The sequence below is a fragment of the Scyliorhinus torazame genome, chromosome X (assembly GCF_047496885.1).
Source record: "Scyliorhinus torazame isolate Kashiwa2021f chromosome X, sScyTor2.1, whole genome shotgun sequence".
Lineage (NCBI taxonomy): Eukaryota > Metazoa > Chordata > Chondrichthyes > Carcharhiniformes > Scyliorhinidae > Scyliorhinus > Scyliorhinus torazame.
In genome coordinates, this window is record NC_092738.1 from 38,578,765 (window position 1) to 38,605,225 (window position 26,461).

The following is a 26,461-nucleotide window of genomic DNA, read 5'->3' on the forward strand; positions in this document are numbered from 1 at the left end:
GAATTGATCCAATGAGGGAGTTATGTTGACTCAGTGAATTGATCCAATGAGAGAGTTGTGTTGACTCAGTGAATTGATCCAATGAGAGAGGTGTGTTGACTCAGTGAATTTATCCAATGAGAGAGTTGTGTTGACTCAGTGAATAAATCCAATGAGCGCATTGTTTTGACTCAGTGAATTGATCCAATGGGAGAGTTCCGTTGACACAGTGAATTCATCCAATGAGGGAGTTGTGTAGACTCAGTGAATTGATCCAATGAGGGTGTTGTGTAGACTCAGTGAATTGATCCAATGAGAGAGTTCCATTGACACAGTGAATTCATCCAATGAGGGCGTTGTGTAGACTCAGTGAATTGATCCAATGAGAGAGTTCCGTTGACAAAGTGAATTGATCCAATGAGAGAGTTGTGTTTACTCAATGAATTGGTCCAATGAGAGAGTTGTGTTGACTCAGTGAATTGATCCAATGAGGTAGTTGTGTTGACTCAGTGAATAAATCCAATGAGAGAGTTGCCATGTCAGAGTGAATTGATCCAATGAGAGAGTTGTGTTGACTCGGTAAATTGATCCAATAAGAGAGTTGCGTTGACTCAGTGAATTGATCCAATGAGGGAGTTGCATAAACTCAATGAATTGATCCAATGAGAGAGTTGTGTTGACTCAGTGAATTGATCCAATGAGGTAGTTGTGTTGACTCAGTGAATAAATCCAATGAGAGAGTTGCCATGTCAGAGTGAATTGACCCAATGCGTGCGTTGTGTTGACTCAGTGAATTCATCCAATCAGAGAGTTGTGTTGACTCAGTGAATTGATCCAATGAGGTAATTTTGTTGACTCGGTAAATTTATCCAATAAGAGAGTTGTGTTGACTCAGTGAATTGATCCTATGACAGAGTTGCCATCACTCAGTGAATTAATCCAATGAGGGAGTTGTGTTGACTCAGTGAATTGACCCAATGCGTGTGTTGTGTTGACTCAGTGAATTCATCCAATCAGAGAGTTGTGTTGACTCAGTGAATTGATCCAATGAGATAATTTTGTTGACTCGGTAAATTGATCCAATAAGAGAGTTGCGTTGACCCAGTGAATTGATCCAATGAGGGAGTTGCATAAACTCAATGAATTGATCCAATGAGAGAGTTGTGTTGACTCAGTGAATTGATCCAATGAGAGAGTTGTGTTGACTCAGTGAATTGATCCAATGAGGGAGTTGTGTTGACTCAGTGAATTGATCCAATGAGAGAGTTCCGTTGACACAGTGCATTGATCCAATGAGGGAGTTGTTTTGACTCAGTGAATTGATCCAATGGGAGAGTTCCGTTGACACAGTGAATTCATCCAATGAGGGAGTTGTGTAGACTCAGTGAATTGATCCAATGAGAGAGTTGTGTTGACTCAGTGAATTGATCCAATGAGGGAGTTGTGTTGACTCAGTGAATTGATCCAATGAGAGAGTTGTGTTGACTCAGTGAATTGATCCAATGAGGGAGTTGTGTTGACTCAGTGAATTGATCCAATGAGAGAGTTGTGTTGACTCAGTGAATTGATCCAATGAGGGAGTTATGTTGACTCAGTGAATTGATCCAATGAGAGTGTTGCATAGACTCAGTGAATTGATCCAATGAGAGAGTTGTGTTGACTCAATGAATTGATCCAATGAGGGAGTTGTGTTGACTCAGTGAATTGATCCAATGAGAGAGTTGTGTTGACTCAATGAATTGATCCAATGAGGGAGTTGTGTTGACTCAGTGAATTGATCCAATGAGAGAGTTGTGTTGACTCAGTGAATTGATCCAATGAGAGAGTTCTGTTGACTCAATGAATTGATCCAATGAGGGAGTTGTGTTGACTCAGTGAATTGATCCAATGAGAGAGTTGTGTTGACTCAATGAATTGATCCAATGAGAGAGTTGCATAGACTCAGTGAATTGATCCAATGAGAGAGTTGTGTTGACTCAATGAATTGATCCAATGAGGGAGTTGTGTTGACTCAGTGAATTGATCCAATGAGGGAGTTGTGTTGACTCAGCGAATTGATCCAATGAGAGAGTTGTGTTGACTCAATGAATTGATCCAATGAGGGAGTTGTGTTGACTCAGTGAATTGATCCAATGAGAGAGTCGTGTTGACTCAGTGAATTGATCCAATGAGAGAGTTGTGTTGACTCAATGAATTGATCCAATGAGGGAGTTGTGTTGACCCAGTGAATTGATCCAATGAGGGAGTTATGTTGACTCAGTGAATTGATCCAATGAGAGAGTTGTGTTGACTCAGTGAATTGATCCAATGAGGGAGTTGTGTTCACTCAGTGAATTGATCCAATGAGAGAGTTGTGTTGACTCAGTGAATTGATCCAATGAGAGAGTTGTGTTGACTCAGTGAATAAATCCAATGAGGGAGTTGTGTTGACTCAGTGAATTGATCCAATGAGAGAGTTGTGTTGACTCAGTGAATTGATCCAATGAGGGAGTTGTGTTGACTCAGTGAATTGATCCAATGAGAGAGCTGTGTTGTCTCAGTTAAATGATCCAATGAGAGAGTTGTGTTGACTCAGTGAATTGATCCAATGAGGGAGTTGTGTTGACTCAGTGAATTGATCCAATGAGGGAGTTATGTTGACTCAGTGAATTGATCCAATGAGAGAGTTGTGTTGACTCAGTGAATTGATCCAATGAGGGAGTTGCCATCACTCAGTGAATTGATCCAATGAGGGAGTTGTGTTGACTCAGTGAATTGATCCAATGAGAGAGTTGTGTTGACTCAGTGAATTGATCCAATGAGAGAGTTGTGTTGACTCAGTGAATAAATCCAATGAGGGAGTTGTGTTGACTCAGTGAATTGATCCAATGAGAGAGTTGTGTTGACTCAGTGAATTGATCCAATGAGGGAGTTGTGTTGACTCAGTGAATTGATCCAATGAGAGAGCTGTGTTGTCTCAGTTAAATGATCCAATGAGAGAGTTGTGTTGACTCAGTGAATTGATCCAATGAGGGAGTTGTGTTGACTCAGTGAATTGATCCAATGAGAGAGTTGTGTTGACTCAGTGAATTGATCCAATGAGGGAGTTGTGTTGATTCAGTGAATTGATCCAATGCGGGAGTTGTGTTGATTCAGTGAATTGATCCAATGAGGGAGTTGTGTTGACTCAGTGAATTGATCCAATGAGAGAGTTCCGTTGACACAGTGAAATCATCCAATGAGAGAGTTGCATAGACTCAGTGAATTGATCCAATGAGGGAGTTGTGTTGACTAAGTGAATTGATCCAATGAGGGAGTTGTGTTGACTCAGTGAATTGATCCAATGAGAGAGCTGTGTTGTCTCAGTTAAATGATCCAATGAGAGAGTTGTGTTGACTCAGTGAATTGATCCAATCAGGGAGTTGTGTTGACTCAGTGAATTGATCCAATGAGAGAGTTGTGTTGACTCAGTGAATTGATCCAATGAGAGAGTTGTGTTGACTCAGTTAATTGATCCAATGAGGGAGTTGTGTTGATTCAGTGAATTGATCCAATGAGGGAGTTGTGTTGATTCAGTGAATTGATCCAATGAGGGAGTTGTGTTGATTCAGTGAATTGATCCAATGCGGGAGTTGTGTTGATTCAGTGAATTGATCCAATGAGGGAGTTGTGTTGACTCAGTGAATTGATCCAATGAGAGAGTTCCGTTGACACAGTGAATTCATCCAATGAGAGAGTTGCATAGACTCAGTGAATTGATCCAATGAGGGAGTTGTGTTGACTCAGTGAATTGATCCAATGAGGGAGTTGTGTTGACTCAGTGAATTGATCCAATGAGAGAGCTGTGTTGTCTCAGTTAAATGATCCAATGAGAGAGTTGTGTTGACTCAGTGAATTGATCCAATCAGGGAGTTGTGTTGACTCAGTGAATTGATCCAATGAGAGAGTTGTGTTGACTCAGTGAATTGATCCAATGAGAGAGTTGTGTTGACTCAGTGAATTGATCCAATGAGGGAGTTGTGTTGATTCAGTGAATTGATCCAATGAGGGAGTTGTGTTGATTCAGTGAATTGATCCAATGAGGGAGTTGTGTTGACTCAGTGAATTGATCCAATGAGGGAGTTGTGTTGATTCAGTGAATTGATCCAATGAGGGAGTTGTGTTGACTCAGTGAATTGATCCAATGAGAGAGTTGTGTTGACTCAGTGAATTGATCCAATGAGGGAGTTGTGTTGACACAGTGAATTCATCCAATGAGGGAGTTGTGTAGACTCAGTGAATTGATCCAATGAGAGAGTTCCGTTGACACAGTGAATTCATCCAATGAGAGAGTTGCATAGACTCAGTGAATTGATCCAATGAGGGAGTTGTGTTGACTCAGTGAATTGATCCAATGAGAGAGTTGTTTTGACTCAGTGAATTCATCCAATGAGGGAGTTGTGTTGACTCAGTGAATTGATCCAATGAGGGAGTTGTGTTGACTCAGTGAATTGATCTAATGAGGTAGTTCTGTTTACTCATTGAGTTGATCCAATGAGAGAGTTGCTATCACTCAGTGAATTAATCAGTGAGAGGGCAAGGTGTCGGCGATATACCAGGAGATGAAGGAAGAGGAGGAGGCTTTGGTCGAGGAGCTGAAGGATAAATGGGAAGAGGAGCTGGGGGAGGAGATTGAGGAGGGTCTGTGGGCTGATGCCCTAAGTAGTGTTAATTCTTCTTCCTCGTGTGCCAGGCTTAGCCTGATACAGTTTAAGGTGATTCACAGAGCGCATATGCCGGGGGCGAGGCTGAGTAGGTTCTTTGGGGTGGAGGACAGATGTGGGAGGTGCTCAGGAAACCCGGCGAACTTTGCCCACATGTTCTGGTCGTGCCCGGCACTGGATGGGTTCTGGAGGGGAGTTGCGGGACCAGTATCTGAGGTGGTGAAAGTCCGGGTCAAGCCAAGTTGGGGGCTAGCACTATTTGGAGTGACGGACGAGTCGGGAGTGCAGGAGGCGAAAGAGGCCGGTATCCTGGCCTTTGCGTCCCTGGTAGCCCGGCGGAGGATCTTGCTATTGTGGAAAGACGCAAAGCCTCCCAGTGTGGAAGCCTGGATAAATGACATGGCTGGGTTCATTAAGCTGGAGAGGATAAAGTTTGCCTTGAGAGGGTCTGCGCAGGGGTTCTTCAGGCGGTGGCAACCGTTCCTAGACTATCTCGCGGAGCGTTAGATGGAGGCCAGTCAGCAGCAGCAGCAACCCAGGGGGGGGGGGGGGGGGGGAGGGGAGGGGGGGACGTTTCTTTCGGGGGGGGGGGGGGGGGTAGAAGGGTGGGCGGGGAAGTTTTTTTTCCTAGGGGCACTTGAGTAAGGAAATACATAAACATATGGGAAAGTCAATATGTGCGGGAGGAACCCTTTGTACAAAGTTCTGTATTATGTTGAATTGATATGTTTATGTCTTGCTATGCAACTTTTCTTTTCTTTTTTTTGTTATGGGGAGGGGGGGGTTTGAATGGTTGAAAATTTTTGTCGAAAAATTCTGAATAAACATATTTTTTTTAATTTTAAAAACAGAAGGCAAATGCAGACTTCCGGTGGCAGCCATGGAGGGGTTGGTCGCACATTTGATAGCTCCCGCCTGTAATGAGCTTTTGGACTTTTCCCCCCGGTTTTTTCCGGATTTTATGGGATGAAGCAGTGAAGAGTGAGACAGTGAGGAGAAATCCCCCTCCGGTGTATGGAGAATTGGAGCAGAAGTGTCCGTGTGAGAAGACAAAGTCCTATAAGGGAGACGCAAGCAGAGCTGGTAACACGGGACAGCATGGCGGAGGGCAAGTGCCGCGGGGAGACGGCACAGTGGTCGACGGAGCAGCTGGTGAAGTTTTTCGAGGATTGCTTCTCCAAGCTGAAGAAGGACACGCTGGACCCGATTAAGGCTTCGATTGATCAGGTGGTGCAGAATCAGGAAACCCACGGGAGAGCAATCCAGGAAGTCAAACAAAAGTTGTCTGAGCACGAGGAGTATATAACCGTGCTGGAGACCAAGGTGGGGATGATGAACGACCGCCAGAAAAGAATGCAGGAGAAGCTGGAGGACCTGGAGAACAGGCCCAGGAGGCAGAATCTCAGAATTGTTGGCCTCCCTGAAGGCAGTGAGGGATCGGATTCCAGGGCTTATGTGACGGACATGTTGGAGAAGTTGATGGGGGCTGGGGCGTTCCCTCGGCCCCTGGAATTGGACAGAACGCACAGAGCCCTCGCGAGGAAGCCCAGAGCGAATGAACAGCCGAGGGCCATGGTGGTACGTTTTCACCGTCTCATGGACAAGGAACACGTTTTGCGGAGGGCCAAGAAAGAACGGAGCAGCAAGTGGGAGAACTGCGAGTTGCGCATTTATCAGGACCTGGGAGCCGATTTGGCCAAGAGGCGAGCTGGGTTTAATCGGGCAAAAACAACCCTCTTTAAGAAGGGGGTGAAGTTCGGGATGCTGTACCCAGCCCGTCTGTGGGTCACACATGAGGAACGGGACTTCTACTTTGAAACACCAGACGAAGGATGGACCTTTATCAAAGAAATGAAGCTGGAGGTGAATTAAAGGACACTGAAGCCTTGGAGAAGTACTGTGGAAACGATTTGTAGTGCTGGATTGTAAGGCTAGTGAACTACTTAGAATGATCACTGGAATGAAGAGCTTGTCAGGACTCTGGGTCTGTACTTATTGGAGTTTAGAAGGATGAGGGGGGATCTTATTGAAACGTACAGGATACTGCGAGGCCTGGATAGAGTGGACGTGGAGAGGATGTTTCCACTTGTAGGAAAAACTAGAACCAGAGGACACCATCTCAGACTGAAGGGACGATCCTTTAAAACAGAGATGAGGAGGAATTTCTTCAGCCAGAGTTCTCAACCACTCCTCATACGACAAGCTCTTCATTCCCGGGATCATTCTTGTGAACCTCCTCTGGACCCTTTCCAATGCCAGCACATCCTTCCTTAGATACGGGGCCCAAAACTGCTCACAATACTCCAAATGGGGTCTGACCAAAGCCTGATACAGCCTCAGAAGTACATCCTTCGTCTTGTATTCTAGCCCTCTCGACATGAATGCTAACATTGCATTCACCGCCTTAACTGCCGACTGAACCAGCACGTTAACCTAAAGGTGAATCTGTGGAAATCTTTGCTGCAGAAGGCTGTGGAGGCCAAATCACTGAGTGTCTTTAAGACAGAGATAGATAGGTTCTTGATTGATAAGGGGATCAGGGGTTATGGGGAGAAGGCAGGAGAATGGGGATGAGAAAATATCAGCCATGATTGAATGGCGGAGCAGACTCGATGGGCCGAGTGGCCTAATTCTGCTCCTATGTCTTATGGTCTTATGGTCATCCCTACCCTGCCTTCACCTCTCTTCCTCTTTGATTCTGTGTTCTGAACGTACTCTCACTCAGCAGTGAGTAATGTGTGCAATCATTGTCAAGATCCCAAATGCTCACTCGCAGCACTGGAAGTGTATCATTAACCAGCTCCTGTACATGTTCCCAGTTGGTGAACAAAGTTGTCCTATGAGGCTCCGCAGGATACCCGAAAGTGCAATGAAATTAATGTCTAGTTTTTGGCGGCCGTGCCAGGAATTGGTGATCATGAGACCAGGAGAACGTCAGTTTAACATCTCCTCCAAAAGACAAGACCTCCGACAGTGTAGCACTCCCTCCGTATCGCACTCCTTAGATCCACAGAATCCCTGCAGTGCAGAAAGAGGCCATTTGGCCCATTGGGTCTGTACCAACCCTCTGAAAGAGCACCCTATCTAGGCACACTCCCCCACCCTATCATTGTGACTCTACCTAACCTGCACATCTTTGGGCTGGGAGGAAATCGGAGCACCCGGAGGAAACCCACGCACACACGGGGAGAACGTGCAGACTCCGCACAGTCACCCAAAGCCGGAATCGAACCCGGGTCCCTGACGCTGTGAGGCAGCAGTGCTAACCACTGCGCCACCGTGCCGCCCCTTTCTGACTTAAAGTTGAGTGTGCGATGGAGTCAAGTTAACAAGTGGTTCAGTCAATGTTTCCATTGATGGATGAGCTGAATTCCAGTTCAACTGGAGTTTGTTGTGAGGTTGATTTTCAGCCAGTGGGGCAGTATCTGTGTTGCTTTAGTCAGCGGCAATCAGCCGGTGAAGAGGGTAATTATTGTCATTGTTGAAGACAGAATGAAAATTGCGTTTAGCACAGCCATGGCTGAGGAAGAGAAGGAAGAAGTGCGAAGGAATAGGAGAGCTTATTTGATTGATCCTTCCTGTTGTTCCGTTCCTGGAGGAACAAGAAAAAGAGGCTTCACTGGGCTCGATGGGCCTTCAGTAAGTGGATGGAGACATTTGAGTGTGGAAGGTGTCACTCCTCCCCACCCACCTCAACCTGTAATGCGACCGCTAGCTGGTTGCTCCAGAACAGGAAATGCAGAACATCATGTCCAACCTGTAATGCCCCACTATTCAGAGGGTCGACAGGGGTCCGCGAGAATCCAGAAAATGATGGTCAGAATTTTAACACTTCTCTTCACACTTAACCCGCTGCCCCCCACAACCATCCTACTCTCAGGTTTGATGCCCGTTCTGCTGGCATTCGGTCATGCCAGGACCACAGTTTTGGCCTGGCACAAGAAACCCCCAAATCCTTTCCATTGTGGGATGCTGGAGGAGGGGCAGAGAGCGAGAAAGGAAATCTGCAGTAACTATTAAAATAATGTTGACAGTACTAACATGAAAGTGTCTTCAGGACCAGCAAAGTCTCGGCATTGTCTAAACTGTCCGGGTGCTGAACACAACTTTACTTTTCTCCTTCAGGTTCTCCAGAAAATTGGCAAAACCATGGAAACAAAAGATGAACAGTTTGAGCAGTGCGCAAACAGCTTCAACAAACAACAGGTACCACACCATCCTTCATAGCAACGGGGACGGCGTCCTCTTCCTGACACTGTGGGTACTCTAACTACTTCCTTCACAACTGGCAGTGCAACAGTCAGCTTAGCAACAGGTATCTCTCACATCATCCTGAGCAACAGGTGCCCTGACATCCTCCTTAGCAACAGGTGCCCTGACATCCTCCTTAGCAACAGGTATCTCTCACATCCTCCTTAGCAACAGGTATCTCCCACATCCTCCTTCGCAACAGGTATCTCCCAAATCCTCCTTCGCAACAGGTATCTCCCACATCCTCCTTCGCAACAGGTATCTCCCACATCCTCCTTCGCAACAGGTATCACTCACATCATCCTGAGCAACAGGTGCCCTGACATCCTCCTTAGCAGCAGGTGCCCTGACACCCTCCTGAGCAACAGGTATCTCTCACATCCTCCTTAGCAACAGGTATCTCTCACATCCTCCTTAGCAACAGGTATCTCTCACATCCTCCTTAGCAACAGGTATCTCTGACATCATCCTTCGCAATAGGTATCACTCACATCCTCCTTAGCAAAAGGTATCTCTGACATCATCCTTCGCAACAGGTATCACTCACATCATCCTTAGCAACAGGTATCTCTCACATCCTCCTCAGCAACTGGTATCGCTCACATCCTCCGTGGCAACAGGTATCTCTCACATCCTCCTCAGCAACAGGTATCACTCACATCCTCCTTAGCAACAGGTAACTCTCACATCCTCCTTAGCATCAGGTATCTCTCACATCCTCCTCAGCAACAGGTATCTCTCACATCCTCCTTAGCAACAGGTATTACTCACATCCACCTCAGCAACAGGTATCTCTCACATCCTCCTGAGCAACAGGTATCGCTCACATCCTCCTTAGCAACAGGTATCGCTCACATCCTCCTTAGCAACAGGTATCGCTCACATCATCCTCAGCAACAGGTATCTCTCACATCCTCCTTAGCAACAGGTATCACTCACATCCTCCTCAGAAACAGGTATCTCTCACATCCTCCTCAGCAACGGGTATCTCTCACATCCTCCTTCGCAACAGGTATCGCTCACATCCTCCTTAGCAACAGGTATCGCTCACATCATCCTCAGCAACAGGTATCTCTCACACCCTCCTTAGCAACAGGTATCACTCACATCCTCCTCAGCAACAGGTATCACTCACATCCTCCTCAGCAACAGGTATCTCTCACATCCTCCTTCGCAACAGGTATCGCTCACATCCTTAGCAACAGGTATCGCTCACATCCTCCTTAGCAACAGGTATCGCTCACATCCTCCTCAGCAACAGGTATCTCTCACATCCTCCTTCGCAACAGGTATTGCTCACATCCTCCTTAGCAACAGGTATCGCTCACATCCTCCTCAGCAACAGGTATCACTCACATCCTCCTTAGCAACAGGTAACTCTCACATCCTCCTCAGCAACAGGTATTGCTCACATCCTCCTTAGCAACAGGTATCGCTCACATCCTCCTCAGCAACAGGTATCTCTCACATCCTCCTCAGCAACAGGTATCTCTCACATCCTCCTTCGCAACAGGTATCGCTCACATCCTCCTTAGCAACAGGTATCGCTCACATCCTCCTTAGCAACAGGTATCGCTCACATCCTCCTCTGCAACAGGTATCTCTCACATCCTCCTTAGCAACAGGTAACTCTCACATCCTCCTTAGCATCAGGTATCTCTCACATCCTCCTTAGCAACAGGTATCACTCACATCCTCCTTAGCAACAGGTAACTCTCACATCCTCCTTAGCATCAGGTATCTCTCACATCCTCCTTAGCAACAGGTAACTCTCACATCCTCCTTAGCATCAGGTATCTCCCACATCCTCCTTAGCAACAGGTAACTCTCACATCCTCCTTAGCATCAGGTATCTCTCACATCCTCCTCAGCAACAGGTATCTCTCACATCCTCCTTAGCAACAGGTATCTCTCACATCCTCCTCAGCAACAGGTATCTCTCACATCCTCCTTAGCAACAGGTATCACTCACATCCTCCTTAGCAACAGGTAACTCTCACATCCTCCTTAGCATCAGGTATCTCTCACATCCTCCTCAGCAACAGGTATCTCTCACATCCTCCTTAGCAACAGGTATCGCTCACATCATCCTCAGCAACAGGTATCGCTCACATCCTCCTTAGCAACAGGTATCACTCACATCCTCCTCAGCAACAGGTATCTCTCACATCCTCCTCAGCAACAGGTATCTCTCACATCCTCCTCCGCAACAGGTATCGCTCACATCCTCCTTAGCAACAGGTATCGCTCACATCCTCCTTAGCAACAGGTGTCGCTCACATCCTCCTTAGCAACAGGTATCGCTCACATCATCCTCAGCAACAGGTATCTCTCACATCCTCCTTAGCAACAGGTATCACTCACATCCTCCTCAGCAACAGGTATCTCTCACATCCTCCTCAGCAACAGGTATCTCTCACATCCTCCTCAGCAACAGGTATCTCTCACATCCTCCTTCGCAACAGGTATCGCTCACATCCTCCTTAGCAACAGGTATCGCTCACATCCTCCTTAGCAACAGGTATCGCTCACATCCTCCTCAGCAACAGGTATCTCTCACATCCTCCTTAGCAACAGGTATCTCTGACATCATCCTTAGCAACAGTATCTCTCACATCCTCCTTAGCAACAGGTATCTCTCACATGATCCTGAGCAACAGGTGCCCTGACATCCTCCTTAGCAACAGGTATCACTCACATCCTCCTTAGCAACAGGTATCGCTCACGTCATCCTTAGCAACAGGCATCACTCACATCCTCCTTAGCAGCAGGTGCCCTGACATCCTCCTTAGCAACAGGTATCACTCACATCCTCCTTAGCAACAGGTATCTCTGACATCATCCTTAGCAACAGGTATCACTCACATCCTCCTTAGCAACAGGTAGCTCTCACGTCCTCCTTAGCAACAGGTATAGCTCACATCCTCCTCAGCAACAGGTATCACTCACATCCTCCTTAGCAACAGGTAGCTCTCACATCCTCCTTAGCAACAGGTATCACTCACATCCTCCTCAGCAGCAGGTATCGCTCACATCCTCCTTAGCAACAGGTAGCTCTCACGTCCTCCTTAGCAACAGGTATAGCTCACATCCTCCTCAGCAACAGGTATCACTCACATCCTCCTTAGCAACAGGTATCTCTCGCATCCTCCTTAGCAACAGGTATCGCTGACATCCTCCTTCGCAACAGGTATCACTCACATCCTCCTTCGCAACAGGTATCGCTCACATCATCCTTAGCAACAGGTAACACTCACATCCTCCTTAGCAACAGGTATCTCTGACATCCTCCTTCGCAACAGGTATCTCTCACATGCTCCTGAGAAACAGGTGCCCTGACATCCTCCTTAGCAACAGGTATCACTCACATCCTCCTTAGCAGCAGGTGCCCTGACATCCTCCTTAGCAACAGGTATCACTCACATCCTCCTTAGCAACAGGTATCTCTGACATTATCCTTAGCAACAGGTATCTCTCACATCCTCCTCAGCAACAGGTATCGCTCACATCCTCCTTAGCAATAGGTATCACTCACATCCTCCTTAGCAACAGGTAGCTCTCACGTCCTCCTTAGCAACAGGTATCGCTCACATCCTCCTTCGCAACAGGTATCTCTCACATCCTCCTTAGCAACAGGTATCACTCACATCCTCCTTCGCAACAGGTATCACTCACATCCTCCTTCGCAACAGGTATCTCTCACATCTTCCTTAGCAACAGGTATCTCTCGCATCCTCCTTAGCAACAGGTATCGCTGACATCCTCCTTCGCAACAGGTATCACTCACATCCTCCTTCGCAACAGGTATCGCTCACATCATACTTAGCAACAGGTATCTCTCACATCCTCCTTAGCAACAGGTATCGCTCACATCCTCCTCAGCAGCAGGTATCGCTCACATCCTCCTTAGCAACAGGTATCTCTCACATCTTCCTTAGCAACAGGTATCTCTCGCATCCTCCTTAGCAACAGGTACCCTGACATCCTCCTTAGCAACAGGTTTTCTGACATCCTCCTTAGCAACAGGTGTCCTGACGTCCTCCTTAGCAACAGGTGTTCTGACGTTCTTCTTAGCAACAGGTTCTTTGACATCTTCCATGGCAACAGGTGTTCTGAATTCCTTCTTAGAAACACGTGCACTAACACCCTCCTTAGTAACCGATGCTCTGACATCCTCCTTAGCAACAGGTGTCCTGACATCCTCCAAAGCAACAGGTATTTTGACATTCTCCATGGGAACAGGTGCTCTGACGTCTTCCTTAGCAACAGGCACACTGACATCCTCCTTAGCAATAGGTATCTCTCACATCCTCCTTAGCAACAGGTGCTTTGTGATCATCCCTTGCAACAACCACTTTGACACCCCTCCTAGCAACGGTGTCAGCTCCATCCTTTTAGTAACCTCCTTCCCTGGAAAAGTCGATTCAAGTTCTGCCTGGGCATTGGCTCAGCTCTCTGCGTACTCCTGAGTCTGACTGCCTCGGGGAGCTGCAATAAAGCATGTGCTCCAACACCTGTGCAAGCAGTGCAGCGCAGAATCACGCAGCAACGCCAGCAACCGCTAACCGCGCCAAGCAGCTCTTGAATAGGCTGCAGCAGCTCAGTGAGCCGACAGCAGCTGCTAGGTTTCTCGTTTTACCTGCGCAATGAAGGCAGCAAAGCAGCAAACGTGGCAGTTTGCTGAGCAGGCCCTGGAAGGTTCTATGGAGTGGGTGCGAGAGAGGAATTAATGAGTGGAATGGACAACTATTCCCCCTTCCCATCCACACACCCCCTCGCATCTTCCATCATCCCAAAACATCACTTGCAGCAGGAATGGGAGGAAGTGCTGGAGAGGGTCAGCTATGTTTCCTGAATCCACAGGGCCTGGTCGGATCGAGGGAGGTGATGTTGTGTGAGGTAAGATTAAAACACACGTGTGTGCGTCAAGCATTCAGTACAAATAGCTCTGCAAGTTATTCTCCTGAAAAGTCATTAACTGAGTTTTAACCATCGCCTAGAAATTATGTCAAGGAACGACGCAAGCTGTAACTGCCCACACAAGGTAGGAAAGCACATAGCCCCTGGATGCCCGTTGATTTTGAATCGGGCTGTGTGGTCTTGCTACTGGGCGCTGCCACCATCTTACATTATTACCTCAACGCAATCAGGATTAGATGGCCCACATCTGGCAGGAGCCACAGCTGGACTGACAGCGATGAAGGCAGAAGAAGCATCCTCTCAGCTCATTCCGGGAATTCGACCCCGGCTGCACTGGGATCGAAAGCTAGCCCCCATAACGGTAACCATGGCAATGGCCATCACCCGCTGTAAAATCCCATCTGGTTCTTTTTTTCAATTAATTTACGGGATGTGGGTGTCGCTGGTTAGGCCAACAATTATTGCCCATCCCTAGTTGCCCTTGGGAAGGTGGTGGTGAGCTGCCTTCTTGAACTGCTGTGGTGTAAGTACACCCACAGTGCTGTTAGGGAGGGAGTTCCAGGATGTTGCCCCAGCGACAGTGAAGGAACGGCGATATATTTCCAAGTCAGGATGGTGAGTGACTTGGAGGGGAACCTCCAGGTGGTGGGGGTCCCAGGTATCTGCTGCTCTTGTCCTTCTCGATGGTAGAGGTCGTGGGTTTGGAAGGTGCTGCCTAAGGAACCTTGGTGAGTTACTGCAGTGCATCTTGTAGATGGTACACACGGCTGCTACTGTTCATCGGTGGTGGAGGGAGTGAATGTTTGTGGAAGGGATAGCAATCAAGCGGGGCTGCTTTGTCCTGGATGGTGTTGAGCTTCTTGAATGTTGTTGGAGCTGCGCTCATCCAGGCAAGTGGAGAGTATTCCATCACACTCCTGACTTGTGCCTTGTAGATGGTGGACAGGCTTTGGGGGGTCAGGAGGCGAGCCCTTTCGGGAAGGAAATCTGCCGTCCTTACCTGGTCTGGCCTATATGTGACTCCAGACCCACAGCAATGTGGTTGACTCTTAACTGCCCTCTGAGATGGCCCCCGCGAGCCCCCGTGAGTCACGAGTTGTATCAAACCCTTACAGAATAGTTGAACCACATGGACTGCGGTGGTTCAAGGCGGCTCACCCCAACCTTCTCGAGGGGCAATTAGGGATGGGCAATCAATGCTGGCCTGGCCAGCGATATACACATTCTATGAAAGGATAGATGAAAAAAAAATAGAATTTTTGATCAAGTGACAGAGATGAAGGAAATGCGATGGATGTTGTCTATATGGACTTTGATCAAAATACCAAAAAAAGGGCTGGGTTACGAAATGGAATAGGAGGATCAGTGTCCAATTGGATTTAGAAAACAGTGAGTTGTGGTAAACGGTTAATTTTCAGACTGGAGGGTGGTGGACAATGTGTTCCCCAAGGCTCAGTGCTGGGACTGCTGCTTTGTGTGCTGTATATAAATAGCTTGGATATTGGAATACAGAGAACATTTTCACAATTCACACATGATTCCAAACTTGGAGGAAGGGCAAACAGTGAGGAAATTGTTAATCCACTCCAACAGAAGATAGATGGGCTAGCAGAATGGGCAGGCAAGTGGCAGATACAATTTAATACAGAGAAGTGTGAGGTGATACAGTTTGGCAGAAGGGTTAGGGAGATGCAATACAGACTTAATGACACAGCTCTAAAGAGTGTGCATGAATAGAGGGACCTGGGGACACATGTGTATAGATATTTGGAGATGACAGGGACATATTGAGAGTTTAGCAAAGCATAGGGCAGCACGGAAGCATGGTGGTTAGCACAATTGCTTCACAGCTCCAGGGTCCCAGGTTCAATTCCCGGCTTGGTTCATTGTCTGTGCGGAGTCTGCACGTCCTCCCCGTGTCTGCGTGGGTTTCCTCCGGGTGCTCCGGTTTCCTCCCACAGTCCAAAGATGTGCAGGTTAGGTGGATTGGCCATGCTAATGTTGCTAACTTTGGTTGGCTCTTAATTTGTTGCCCGTTGTGTCTTTACTTAATTTGCTCTGTTTCTATAACCTTTGCTCTAGAGTCGCCAGGTATCTTTATGATACCACCACGAGGTTCAAGTTCAAGTGCTGATCAATAACTCGACACACCAATTAGTAAGATTCAAATCAAAACACATTTATTATACACAGTCAATCACTACTCATGCATAAACTCTACTTTCTAGACTATCTCTAACACTAAAAGGCCTATACTTAGCTTCGGACTGGCCCACCAGGTCAGGGGAACAAATGGCCTTTCGTTCGGGTTCTGAGTCTGCGGGATTCAAAAGCTGGTATGGACTGGTAGCTAGGAGCGCCTATCCCGCAGCGTGCGTTGACTGGAGACTGGAGGCTGGTATGGACTGGTAGCTCGGAGCGCCTATCTCGTAGCGAGCGTTGACTGGAGACTGGAGGCTGGCAGGGACTGGTAGCTAGGAGCGCCTATCTTGTAGCGTGCGTTGACTGGAGACTGGAGGCTGGCAGGGACTGGTAGCTAGGAGCGCCTCTCTCGCAGCGAGCGTTGACTGGAGACTGGAGGCTGGCAGGGACTGGTAGCTAGGAGCGCCTATCTTGTAGCGAGCGTTGACTGGAGACTTACTTGGTTGATGCGGCAGCTTAGGCAGGTCACTGTCAAGGGTTGATTCGAGTTGCTGAATGACCCTGCCAAGAAGGACGAATTGAACTTGGGGACTCTATTTTTTAGTCCCGAGGGGTTTCGCAGCCTTTTGGGCGGACCCCGTACCTGGTTCCAAGTAATTGGACTGCATTCCGATCACTTGGATCGATTTCTCCAATACTGGAGCTGTTCCCTGATCGCTGGGCGGTCCCTAGGTGTCCGTTGGCCTTCCTTTGTCTTGGCTCCTGCTGGCGCCGAGGAGTCTGGCTTGGCCTTGTTTACCTTAACTGTTTCCAATTGTTCCCGGGGATCGCTCATTAGTATGCAGATGGTCGTTAGTTTCGGTGCTGTCTGGGTTTCTGCAAAGTCTAATACACAGGAAACTTTGCACCTGCTAGTTTTTCCTGGCTTGACTGAATTTCCCTGCAGTCTTTGCGGACCTCAATTTTAAGTCGGGAAGTGGCCGACCCAGGTGGCTACACCCCCTCCTTGTGATCCCTAACGCGAAGCGTGAAGGATCACATAACTGCGTTGTCTTCACTCCCTGACCCAGCGAGCACTCTTCCATGGTCTCTACACTGACCATAACTATGTCTGAAAAAATGTTAACGAACAATTCTAAGTAGTGCTGTGTCACAGGAGGGGGCATGCATTACTACATTAAAAAACGGTACCTCTAACTATCTTTCATAAACTACACTCATTTAAACATCCAATCATACTAACTTCCTAACAATGCAAAAATAATAGCAGCATTCACATTTTCCTCTGGCTTGGAGGTCAAACACAGAGTTGTACAATCATTTTTATTTACAAATGACGCAAACAAATGTTCTTTATTGTAGATCCAGGGGTTCGGGGGCCTGGTGAAAACTGAAAATAGGGGATCTCATCCTGTATACCGGGGTGCGAGAGCGGTAGGCTCTCCTTCGCCATTTCCTCATGCGGATAGTCTGTACGATGCTGCAGAATATCGCCAATGCTAAAAGGGATTCAATTACGTATGAAAGGGAGTACCATGTTCTAAACCTATCACACCATGATGGTGTGTTGTTACTTGTCACTGGGCTCTGGGTGCTATGGGGAAGTGAATCATTGACGGCCGGGGGGGGGGGGGTTGGGGTCCGGGGGTTCGCGTCCGCGCGTAACCGAATACACATTATAATGAAAAACACATATGCCGTCTTCATTGTTCTCTTCTCTTCCTTTCTTCTCTTCCTTTTTGTCTCTTCTCTCTTCCTGGAGCTTCTGGAATTCTGGGGATCAAACATAGTTTCTGTTACTATCTTGTTTAATATCTTGTACGTTAGCATGTCTGTCTTTTAGTGCCAATTTCCCTTTATAATTGGTCACCACGTGTGACCCCCTCATTTTTATTTTTTAAAAACCGAATATTTGGACTAGACATCGAAGAGATACTGCCGTACTGCGAGCCGTCTCGCAGCCTGTGTGATTTACCATCCCAGTGTTGGAGGATGCAAATAGCTTCGAGAAGCAACCTAAGGGTTGCCAAAACCAAACAAAAGAACTTTGAACGTAACGAGCCAAAATGGGGTGCGTATGGGCCGCAGCGGGTAAGATTTGGATGGGATCCCCGGGTAGGACGGTGATCAATACCGTATGTGCTCTACCCGAGCGTAGCTGAGCAGAGGGGGGTCCTCAGGCAGGGCGGGGACCAATGCCGTTTCTCCACTGCCTGAGCAACCGGCAAGAACGGGCAAAAATGTAGTCATCGTGGGGGGTTGCTGTAAAGGTTCTACCATCGAACCAGAAGAGCAGTTATGAACGGGGGTCTGGCAAGCTCTCAGCGGTTTCTGACGATAAGCGTGCTGGCAAGTTTTCACAGGTTTCTGCCGACAAATATGGCGTGTGGCAGTGGAAGCGGTTTAAACTGAAACAAAGAACATTAGGCAAACATAAACAAACAAACATGCAACGAATATCGTGCAGGTTCCATCAGAAAGACACCGTTTCTCCCAAGCGGTTCCTTTTTAAAACATCATCTGGACACCTCAGTTATCAGTTGCAAACAGGGTCGCAAAGGGGTGCTCGTTTTGGGAGTCAGACTCAATGTCATCATCTCCCAGATGCCATACTCTGGAATGGATGAGGGTTGCTAAAGCTGCATGGTGTGACTTAGGGTCCATCTCGTCGTTTCGGACCAGCCTGTACGAATTGTCACGGTGCCAAATAGTTGTGTCTAATTCTGTGGGGACGGAGTCGTCATCGTAGGGCGGTGGTCTTTGGTGAGGTTTGTTGAGGAATGTGATCAGGAAGGGATCACTCGAATCGTGTTCAGATTCACTGGGTGTGGGTCCTGTTGCATGGGGATAGTAGGGAGGCGTGCTGTGGCTATTGCCTGTGTCACAGTCGCTGTCGCTGCTGCTGCTGTCTGTGGGCATTCGGGGCGGAGTCTAGAGCTCGGGGGTGGAGTCGAGGAGTCCATGGATGGGGTGGACGTGTTGGGGGAGGGTAGGGATACGTTGGCTGTGGGGGGGCGTGGTCTGCTGCCTCGAGCATGACGTGGTGTGCGTGGTTAGACTGCGAGCCATATGCCTTGGGCTGGTTAATATGGAACCACGCGGTCCTCCCGTTGGGGTACTTAATCTTATAAACGGAGGGGCTTACTTTGTCCGCAACGGAGTACGGACCCGAATACTTCGGTGACAGGAACGTGCTGGGGTTGTAAATGGAGAGCATGACCTGCTGTCCTACTTCAAACTCAGTCGCAGGCACTGTCTTGTCGAAACAGGCCTTGCTCTGTTTCTTCCTGGTACCTAATTTTACTGCGGCTGCTAGCTGAGCCGTTTTTACATTCTCTACTAATTGTTTCACTGCGTTCTCGTGTGTGAGGGCCGTCACTTCGGGGCTGGTCAAGTCAAGTCCTGATAAAAATTCTGTGCCTTTCATGGGGCGTCCGGTCATGAGAGTGTGTGGGGTGTATCCTGTGGATGTCGAAACAGTGTTAAGCAAAAACATTAGTGCAAAAGGGAGGACTGAATCCCAAGTGGTGCTGTTTTGTTGGACCATTTTCCTGAGGGTTGCTTTTAGGGTCCGATTCATTCGCTCCACGATACCACTTGACTGGGGGTGGTATGCGTGGTGGAATTTTTGGGTAATGCCAAATATTGTGAGGACGTTCTTCATGACACGTCCCGTAAAATGGGAACCTTGGTCGGATTCAATGTTGCGGGGGAGTCCCCATCTCGTAACGATGTGGTGGGTTAAAATCTTAGCTGTGGTCTTTGCCGTGTTTGTTCTAGATGGGAATGCTTCTACCCATTTCGTAAACGTGTCTATAACAACTAACACATACTTGTGACCATTCCTGCAAGGGGGCAATGGTCCTATAAAATCAATCTGGAGGTTAGTCCAGGGGCCATTAACGGGGCGGGTGTGGCTAAGCTGAGCTTTCTTTGCGTAACTGTCCGGATTGTTTTGGGCACAGATAAGGCAATTTTCCACATAGTGCGTGACGTCTTCTTTTAAATCTGGCCAGCAACAGAGCTGCCTGAGGTGGGCTGTAGTGGGGTCAATTCCCTGATGCCCATGACTGTCATGGAACAAACAAAGAGCTGATTCCTGTCCTGTTCAGGAACCACATAAAGGGTGTCTTTTAACACCACACAGTCATGTGTGGTCAGTGCATTTTTAAACCTATTGTATGGGGCTGGAAATTTTCCTTTTAAAATCTTCGATATTTGTCTGTGAGACCTGAACTCCATTCACTGGGGCGCTTTCGGGGGGGGGGTTCCAAAAATGTCCATGTCTGGAACCTGCTTTGGCCAGTGCGTCGGCTTTTACATTTCCAGGTGGGGTCCTGGAACAGTGATGTCCCTGCAAAAGAAGGGTCCAGGCTGCTCTGATCTGGCTTACTGTACCGTCCTTAAGTTGTCCATCTAGTAAAGGTTGGGTGGGGGTGTGTTCCGTGAGGATTGTGATGGGGTTCAGTCCGGTGATGTATGAAAAGTATTGAACTGCCCAGAAAACTGCGAGCAGGTGCCTTTCACAGGCCGAAAATCCCTGCTCCAAAGGATCTAAAACTCTGGAGGCGTAAGCCACGGGTCTTAACTGTTCGTGCCGTTCCTGGAGGAGCACGGCCGAAAGAGTACGATCTGTGCTAGCTATCTCTATAGCATAGGGGGAAAGCGGGTCTGGAACCTGTAGTGCGGGGGCTGCAATGAGTGCGCGCTTTAAAGAATCTACAGCATCCGTGTGCTCCGGAAGCCATTCCCAAGGGGCTCCTTTCTTTTGGAGTTCCGAGAGGGGTGCTGCTTTGGTGGCGAAACTGTCAATATGGTTTCGACAGTAGCCAACCAGTCCTAAAAACGACCGGAGGGCGGATACATTCTGGGGAAGGGGCAATTTGACAATCGAGTCAAGTCTTTTCTGCTCGATCTCACGTTTACCATGCGTGATAATCGTTCCCAAATATACCACTTTGTTTTCCAACATTTGGGCCGCCTTGGGGTTCACTTTACATCCAATTCGCTGAAGGAGTTCCAGGAGTTCGGACAGAAGCGCGATGTGCTCTGCCTTGGTGTCTGTCTGCAGTAATAGGTCGTCTACATACTGGACCAGACATTCGGGGCGAGAAAATGTTGATAAACCATTGGCCAGCTGTCGGTGGAAAATGGAGGGGGAGTAGTGGAATCCTTGTGGGAGGCATGTCCACGTGTACTGCTGCGCTTTAAAAGTGAAGGCAAATTTGTACTGGCACGCTTTTGCCAATGGAATGGACCAGTATGCGTTACTGATGTCCAAAACTGTAAAGTATCGTGGCTTGAGTCCCTGTTTGAGCATGGTCTCGGGACTTGTGGCTACCGTGGGGGCTGCTGCGGGGGTGACTTTGTTGAGTTCCCGGTAATCGATGGTCAGTCGCCATGATCCATCGGGCTTTCTCACTGGCCAAATCGGGGCATTATTAGTAGAGGCTACCGATCTAAGTACGCCTTGTTCTAATAAGCTGTCAATAACCTTTGAGATTTCTCCCTCTGCCTCTTGGGGAAATCCATATTGCTTCTGGGGTCTAGGGTCAGGTCCTGTTATTTGAACCGAACCAGCCATCCTGCCGCAGTCATGTTTATGACTTGCAAATGCTGTCCTGTTTTTCTGGAGAACTGCCCTAACCTGTTTGTCTGCACTAATTGTGGTCGGGTCGAACCAAAATTCGCCGACTGCGCTAATCTTATTTGCATACTCACCTAGTGTGAGCGTTGCGGGGGCTCTTGCTGACTTTGTCATTTTCCAGACACATTGATTTACTGGGTAAAATGAAAGGTAGTGGGAGTTCATGAAATCAATGCCCAAAATGTGTTCTGCTGTGTGGGGCAGATCGACCAAAACTATGGGGTGTTTTGTTGTAATATTGCCAATTTGAAGGGGTACAGGGTCTGTGATGTGCCCCTGCTGTCAGTGGCCTGTGAAGCCGCTGAGGGTGATTGTGGCTGTAGTGGGCCATGGTGTCTTTTTGGAACATGGTGGAGGAATTAATTGTGGTGCGGGACCCTCCTGTGTCCCAGAGAAATTTGATGGGCTGTCCCCGTATTTTCGCTGCAACTACTGGTCGGCCGGACCTATCCCAAAGGGTGTCGCAGACCCAGGTGGGGGAGACCGAACACCGTCAGTCAGTTCCGTTCATGTCTGTCTGGTCTGAACGGGTGCTTACACTATGTATGGGCTTTGTCCTGTTTCTATTCAGAGTGCCTGCCTGCTGGGCTCTCTGTGGCTTTCGTGGGGCATTGCACTCTCGTGCAAAGTGACCTAATTTTCCACAGTTGTAACACTCCTGTGGTTTCTGTGGGGGGCTGTTCCTGCCTTCGTTCACCCCTGCGGGGTTCTGGTGTGCTTTAACTGCTTGGATATCTGCCTCTGCCTGCTGTTCTTCGGGTTTTCTAATTGCGGGTTTGTTGTGGACAGATTGCTCCCAGGGGCGGGACAACCTTTTAAAAACCCATTTTTCGTTGTGTGCTTTCAAGGGGTCATAATTGGTACAAGCTTTTTGTCCTGCCTCTATGGCATGGGAGATGAGGGTGCGGGTCCATTTGGCCATGTTGTCTGGGGACAAATGGGCGTGGCCTAAGTTTCCGAAAACGGCTATAAAATGGATCCACAGGCGTCCAGCAAACGCTGTGGGGTGTTCTGTCTGCTTCTGCCTGCACTTATTCAGGCCTTCTACCTCTGTTATAACCGATCGTGTCTAGGATCGCCGTGTGCATCTCTGCAAGGGTGCCTCCTCCTACATTCTGTGGGTCGGGAAGGGCTGCTACAACCGAAGGGTCTAAGCTTCAAACTGTGAGCTTCACTTGCTCACCCTCATCCAGGCCGTACATGGTCGCCTGCTGCTTCACTCTAGCAAAGAAGTGGTGGGGGTCTGAGGTGGGGAGGAACGGTGTGATCTTTTCGCACGCGTCCTGTAATTGGGTCACGGTTAAGGGGGTGGTGTAAAGAAATTCCGCGTCTCCGTCTGATGCGACTGTGTGGTGGGTAGTGACTGGATTCATGGGTGCCTGATCTATCTGCTCTGTGGGGGGTTGGGGTGCTTTTCTCCTTTGGGGCTTTCCTTGCGCACATGTTCCCTGAACATACCTATGCGTGGTTTCATTTAATTCTTGCCAATCAGGGCCATCTTCCTCATCTAATTGGGATCCAAAGGTGCTTTGAAACCCATTTTGCACTGAAAGCAAAGACTGCAGTTCCGCAATCTGCTTCCGGCATTTTGAATGATCCACTGAGCCTTGTCTGTGCTCCGTGGTGGCAGCATGGAGTGCTCTTAACGCTGCTTTTAAATCACTGCACTGCCTTTGCAATGCCTCGACCTGTTTCTCTGTCTCTTCTCTTACCAGGACTGCACGCTGCGTGTCCTGATAAGCCTTATCGTATTGGGTTTGGAAGCTGCTCAGGTGCGCTAGACAAAACTGGTGTGCCCACTTGGCATCATCCACCTCTCCGTCCTTTGCTGCCAACTTCCTTCTTAAGTCTATATTCTCTCTCTCGATCTCACTAACATCGACTTTACTCATTCGATGTCTCTCTCCTATCTCTTTGCGGAGCATCCGAACGACCTCCTCTGTGCCTCGCAATTGTGCCAGACAGGACACGATTGCCATCGGCTTGCGAGCTTTGCCTAAGCTCTTCTTATGGATCTCTGACAGGTTCTCCCACCAAGTATGTCCTATACTCCCGGGTCCTGTTTCCTCATTATCACAGAATTCACTCCAAAGGGGCCATCCTTTCCCTTTGAGATATTTTCTGATCTCTTCTTCCCAAATGGGACACTGTCCTACTCTGCTGTGGGTCGCTGCGACCACAAATTCCTGGGGGTTCATAACGCGTTCCATTGCCTTCATTGCCATTTTTCCTATCTGAATGCTCTTTTAAAATTTGGAACGAGGGGTACGAAGGCGGTGCTGTAAACACGGGTACGGCGTTCGCTATTTTCCGGAATACAAACTCCCGACAGTTTTTCGCAACAAAAATCTATCAGGTTTACCTCATAGCCCTGTTAGTTACGCATGCATTAACACGCTTCCGAATTATGAGGATTGATCAGAACTGCTTGAACACTTGGATTCTTAATTCAAATTTTGGGTTCTCCCGGAGTGGTTCGGCCACTTCTAAGTCGGGTCCCGTCAAATTGTCGGCAGTAAATGTTGCTAACTTTAGTTGGCTCCTAATTTGTTGCCCGTTGTGTCTTTACTTAATTTGCTCTGTTTCTATAACCTTTGCTCTAGAGTCGCCAGGTATCTTTATGATACCACCACGAGGTTCAAGTTCAAGTGCTGATCAATAATTCGACACACCAATTAGTAAGATTCAAATCAAAACACATTTATTATACACAGTCAATCACTACTCATGCATAAACTCTACGTTCTAGGCTATTCCTATCACTAAAAGGCCTATACTTAGCTTTGGGACTGGCCCACCAGGTCAGGGGAACAAATGGCCTTTTGTTCGGGTTCTGAGGCTGCAGGATTCAAAGCTGGTATAGACTGGTAGCGAGGAGCGCCTATCCCGTAGCGTGCGTTGACTGGAGACTTACTTGGTTGGTGCGGCAGCTTAGACAAGTCACGGTCAAGGGTTGTTTCGAGCTGCTGAGTGACCCTGCCAAGAAGGACGATTTGAACTTGGGGACTCTACTTTATAGTCCCCAGGGGCTTCGCGCCCTTTTGGGCGAACCCCGTATCTGGTTCCAAGTGATTGGACTGCATTCCGATCACTTGGATCGATTTCTCCAATACTGGAGCTGTTCCCTGATCACTGGGCGGTCCCTGAGTGTCCGTTGGCCTTCCTTTGCCTTGGCTCCTGCTGGCACCGAGGAGTCTGGCTTGGCCTTGTTTTACTAAATGTTTCCAATTGTTCCCGGGGATCGCTCATTGACATGCAGATGGTTGCTAGTTTCAGTGCTGTCTGGGTTTCTGCAAAGTCTAACACACAGGAAACTTTGCACCTGCTAGTTTTTCCTGGCTTGACTGAATTTCCCTGCAGTCTTTGCGGATCTCCATTTTAAGTCGGGAAGTGGCCAACCCAGGTGGCTACACGAAATTGCCCTTAGTGTCCAAAATTGCCCTTAGTGTTGGGTGGGGTTACTGGGTTATGGGGATAGGGTGGAAGTGTGGACCTTGGGTAGGGTGCTCTTTCTAAGAGCCGGTGCGGTCTCGATGGGCCGAATGGCCTCCTTCTGCACTGTAAATTCTGTGAAATCTATGAAATCATTGATGGCATGCTTGTTGATGCGTTGTTGGAATTTTTGCAATGCAAATAGAATCTGACCTTTGAAAAGGCTGGACAGATTACGAGGCAAGCGAATTTGCAACGCCACAAATCGGGGTGTCATTCAGGGTGACGTCAAGGCTGAAGAGGGGTCAGTCCAGTATGTAGGCCCAAGGTCAGGAGCCCCAGCCATCGAAAAGCCAACGAGAAGACCCACCAAAACTACTGTAGGAGGAGGGAGGGGCAGCGCGGTAGCATTGTGGATAGCACAATTGCTTCACAGCTCCAGGGTCCCAGGTTCGATTCCCGGCTTGGGTCACTGTCTGTGCGGAGTCTGCACGTTCTCCCCGTGTGTGCGTGGGTTTCCTCTGGGTGCTCCGGTTTCCTCCCACAGTCCAAAGACGTGCTGTTAGGTGGATTGGCCTTGATAAATTGCCCTTAGTGTCCAAAATTGCCCTTGGTGTTGGGTGGGGTTACTGGGTTATGGGGATAGGGTGGAGCTGTGGGCTTGGGTAGGGTGCTCTTTCAAAGAGCCGGTGCAGACACGATGGGCCGAATGGCCTCCTTCTGCACTGTAAATTCCATGATTCTATGATATGGGATGTTGGCCTTTCGAAATAGAGGCATTGAGCACAAAATCTGGAAGGTTATGTTGAAGCTTTATAAAACTCTGGTTAGGCAACAACTAGAGTATTGTGTGCAGTTCTGGTCACCACACTTTAGGAAGGGTGTGAGGGTCCTCGAGCAGGGCGCAGGGAGATTTGCCAGGATGGTTCCACGGATGAGGGGATTTCAGCTCCAAAGTTAGGGTTGGAGAAGTGAGTGATGATGAGCTGGAACTTGCTGCCTACAATGGGGGTGAAAGCAGAGACAATGGATGATTTCAAAAGGAAATTGGATAGGCACTCAATGAAATTAACTTACATATGGGGATAGAGCGGGGGAATGGGACTGACTGGATTTATCAACAGTGTAAGGGTTCTTCCTGTTTGTTTATTCCCTTATTTTCTCTTTCTTTTATTTTTGTTGTTACATTTTTGATCCATGGATGTTTAATGGACCTGTGACCTGAAGGCAAAACAGGCTGCGCCTTTAATTCAAACAGAAGGCTGTGCTGACTTAGACAGACGATTGCTGATTGGCTGGCTTCAGTCAATACTCAGTTTGACTTATTGACTGGTGACCAATGAATTGGCCCTGTATAACTGCAGCAAGACATCCCTACTCCTACACTATCCTCTCACTATGAAGGCCA

General features: G+C 48.2%; 1 protein-coding gene across 2 annotated transcripts in view; it reads left to right on the forward strand.

Annotated features, from left to right (window-relative positions):
* The window catches only part of LOC140405330 (uncharacterized), a 280,714-nt gene that overhangs the window by 130,091 nt on the left and 124,162 nt on the right, over nt 1–26,461 (forward strand). The window contains exon 2 of one of the 2 annotated variants that reach the window (XM_072493621.1): nt 8,787–8,867. The exons of the other annotated variant lie outside the window; for it this stretch is intronic. Within the exon in view, the coding sequence (XP_072349722.1) occupies nt 8,787–8,867 (81 nt within the window). The remainder of the gene's footprint in view (nt 1–8,786; nt 8,868–26,461) is intronic. 2 annotated transcript variants of the gene reach the window in all.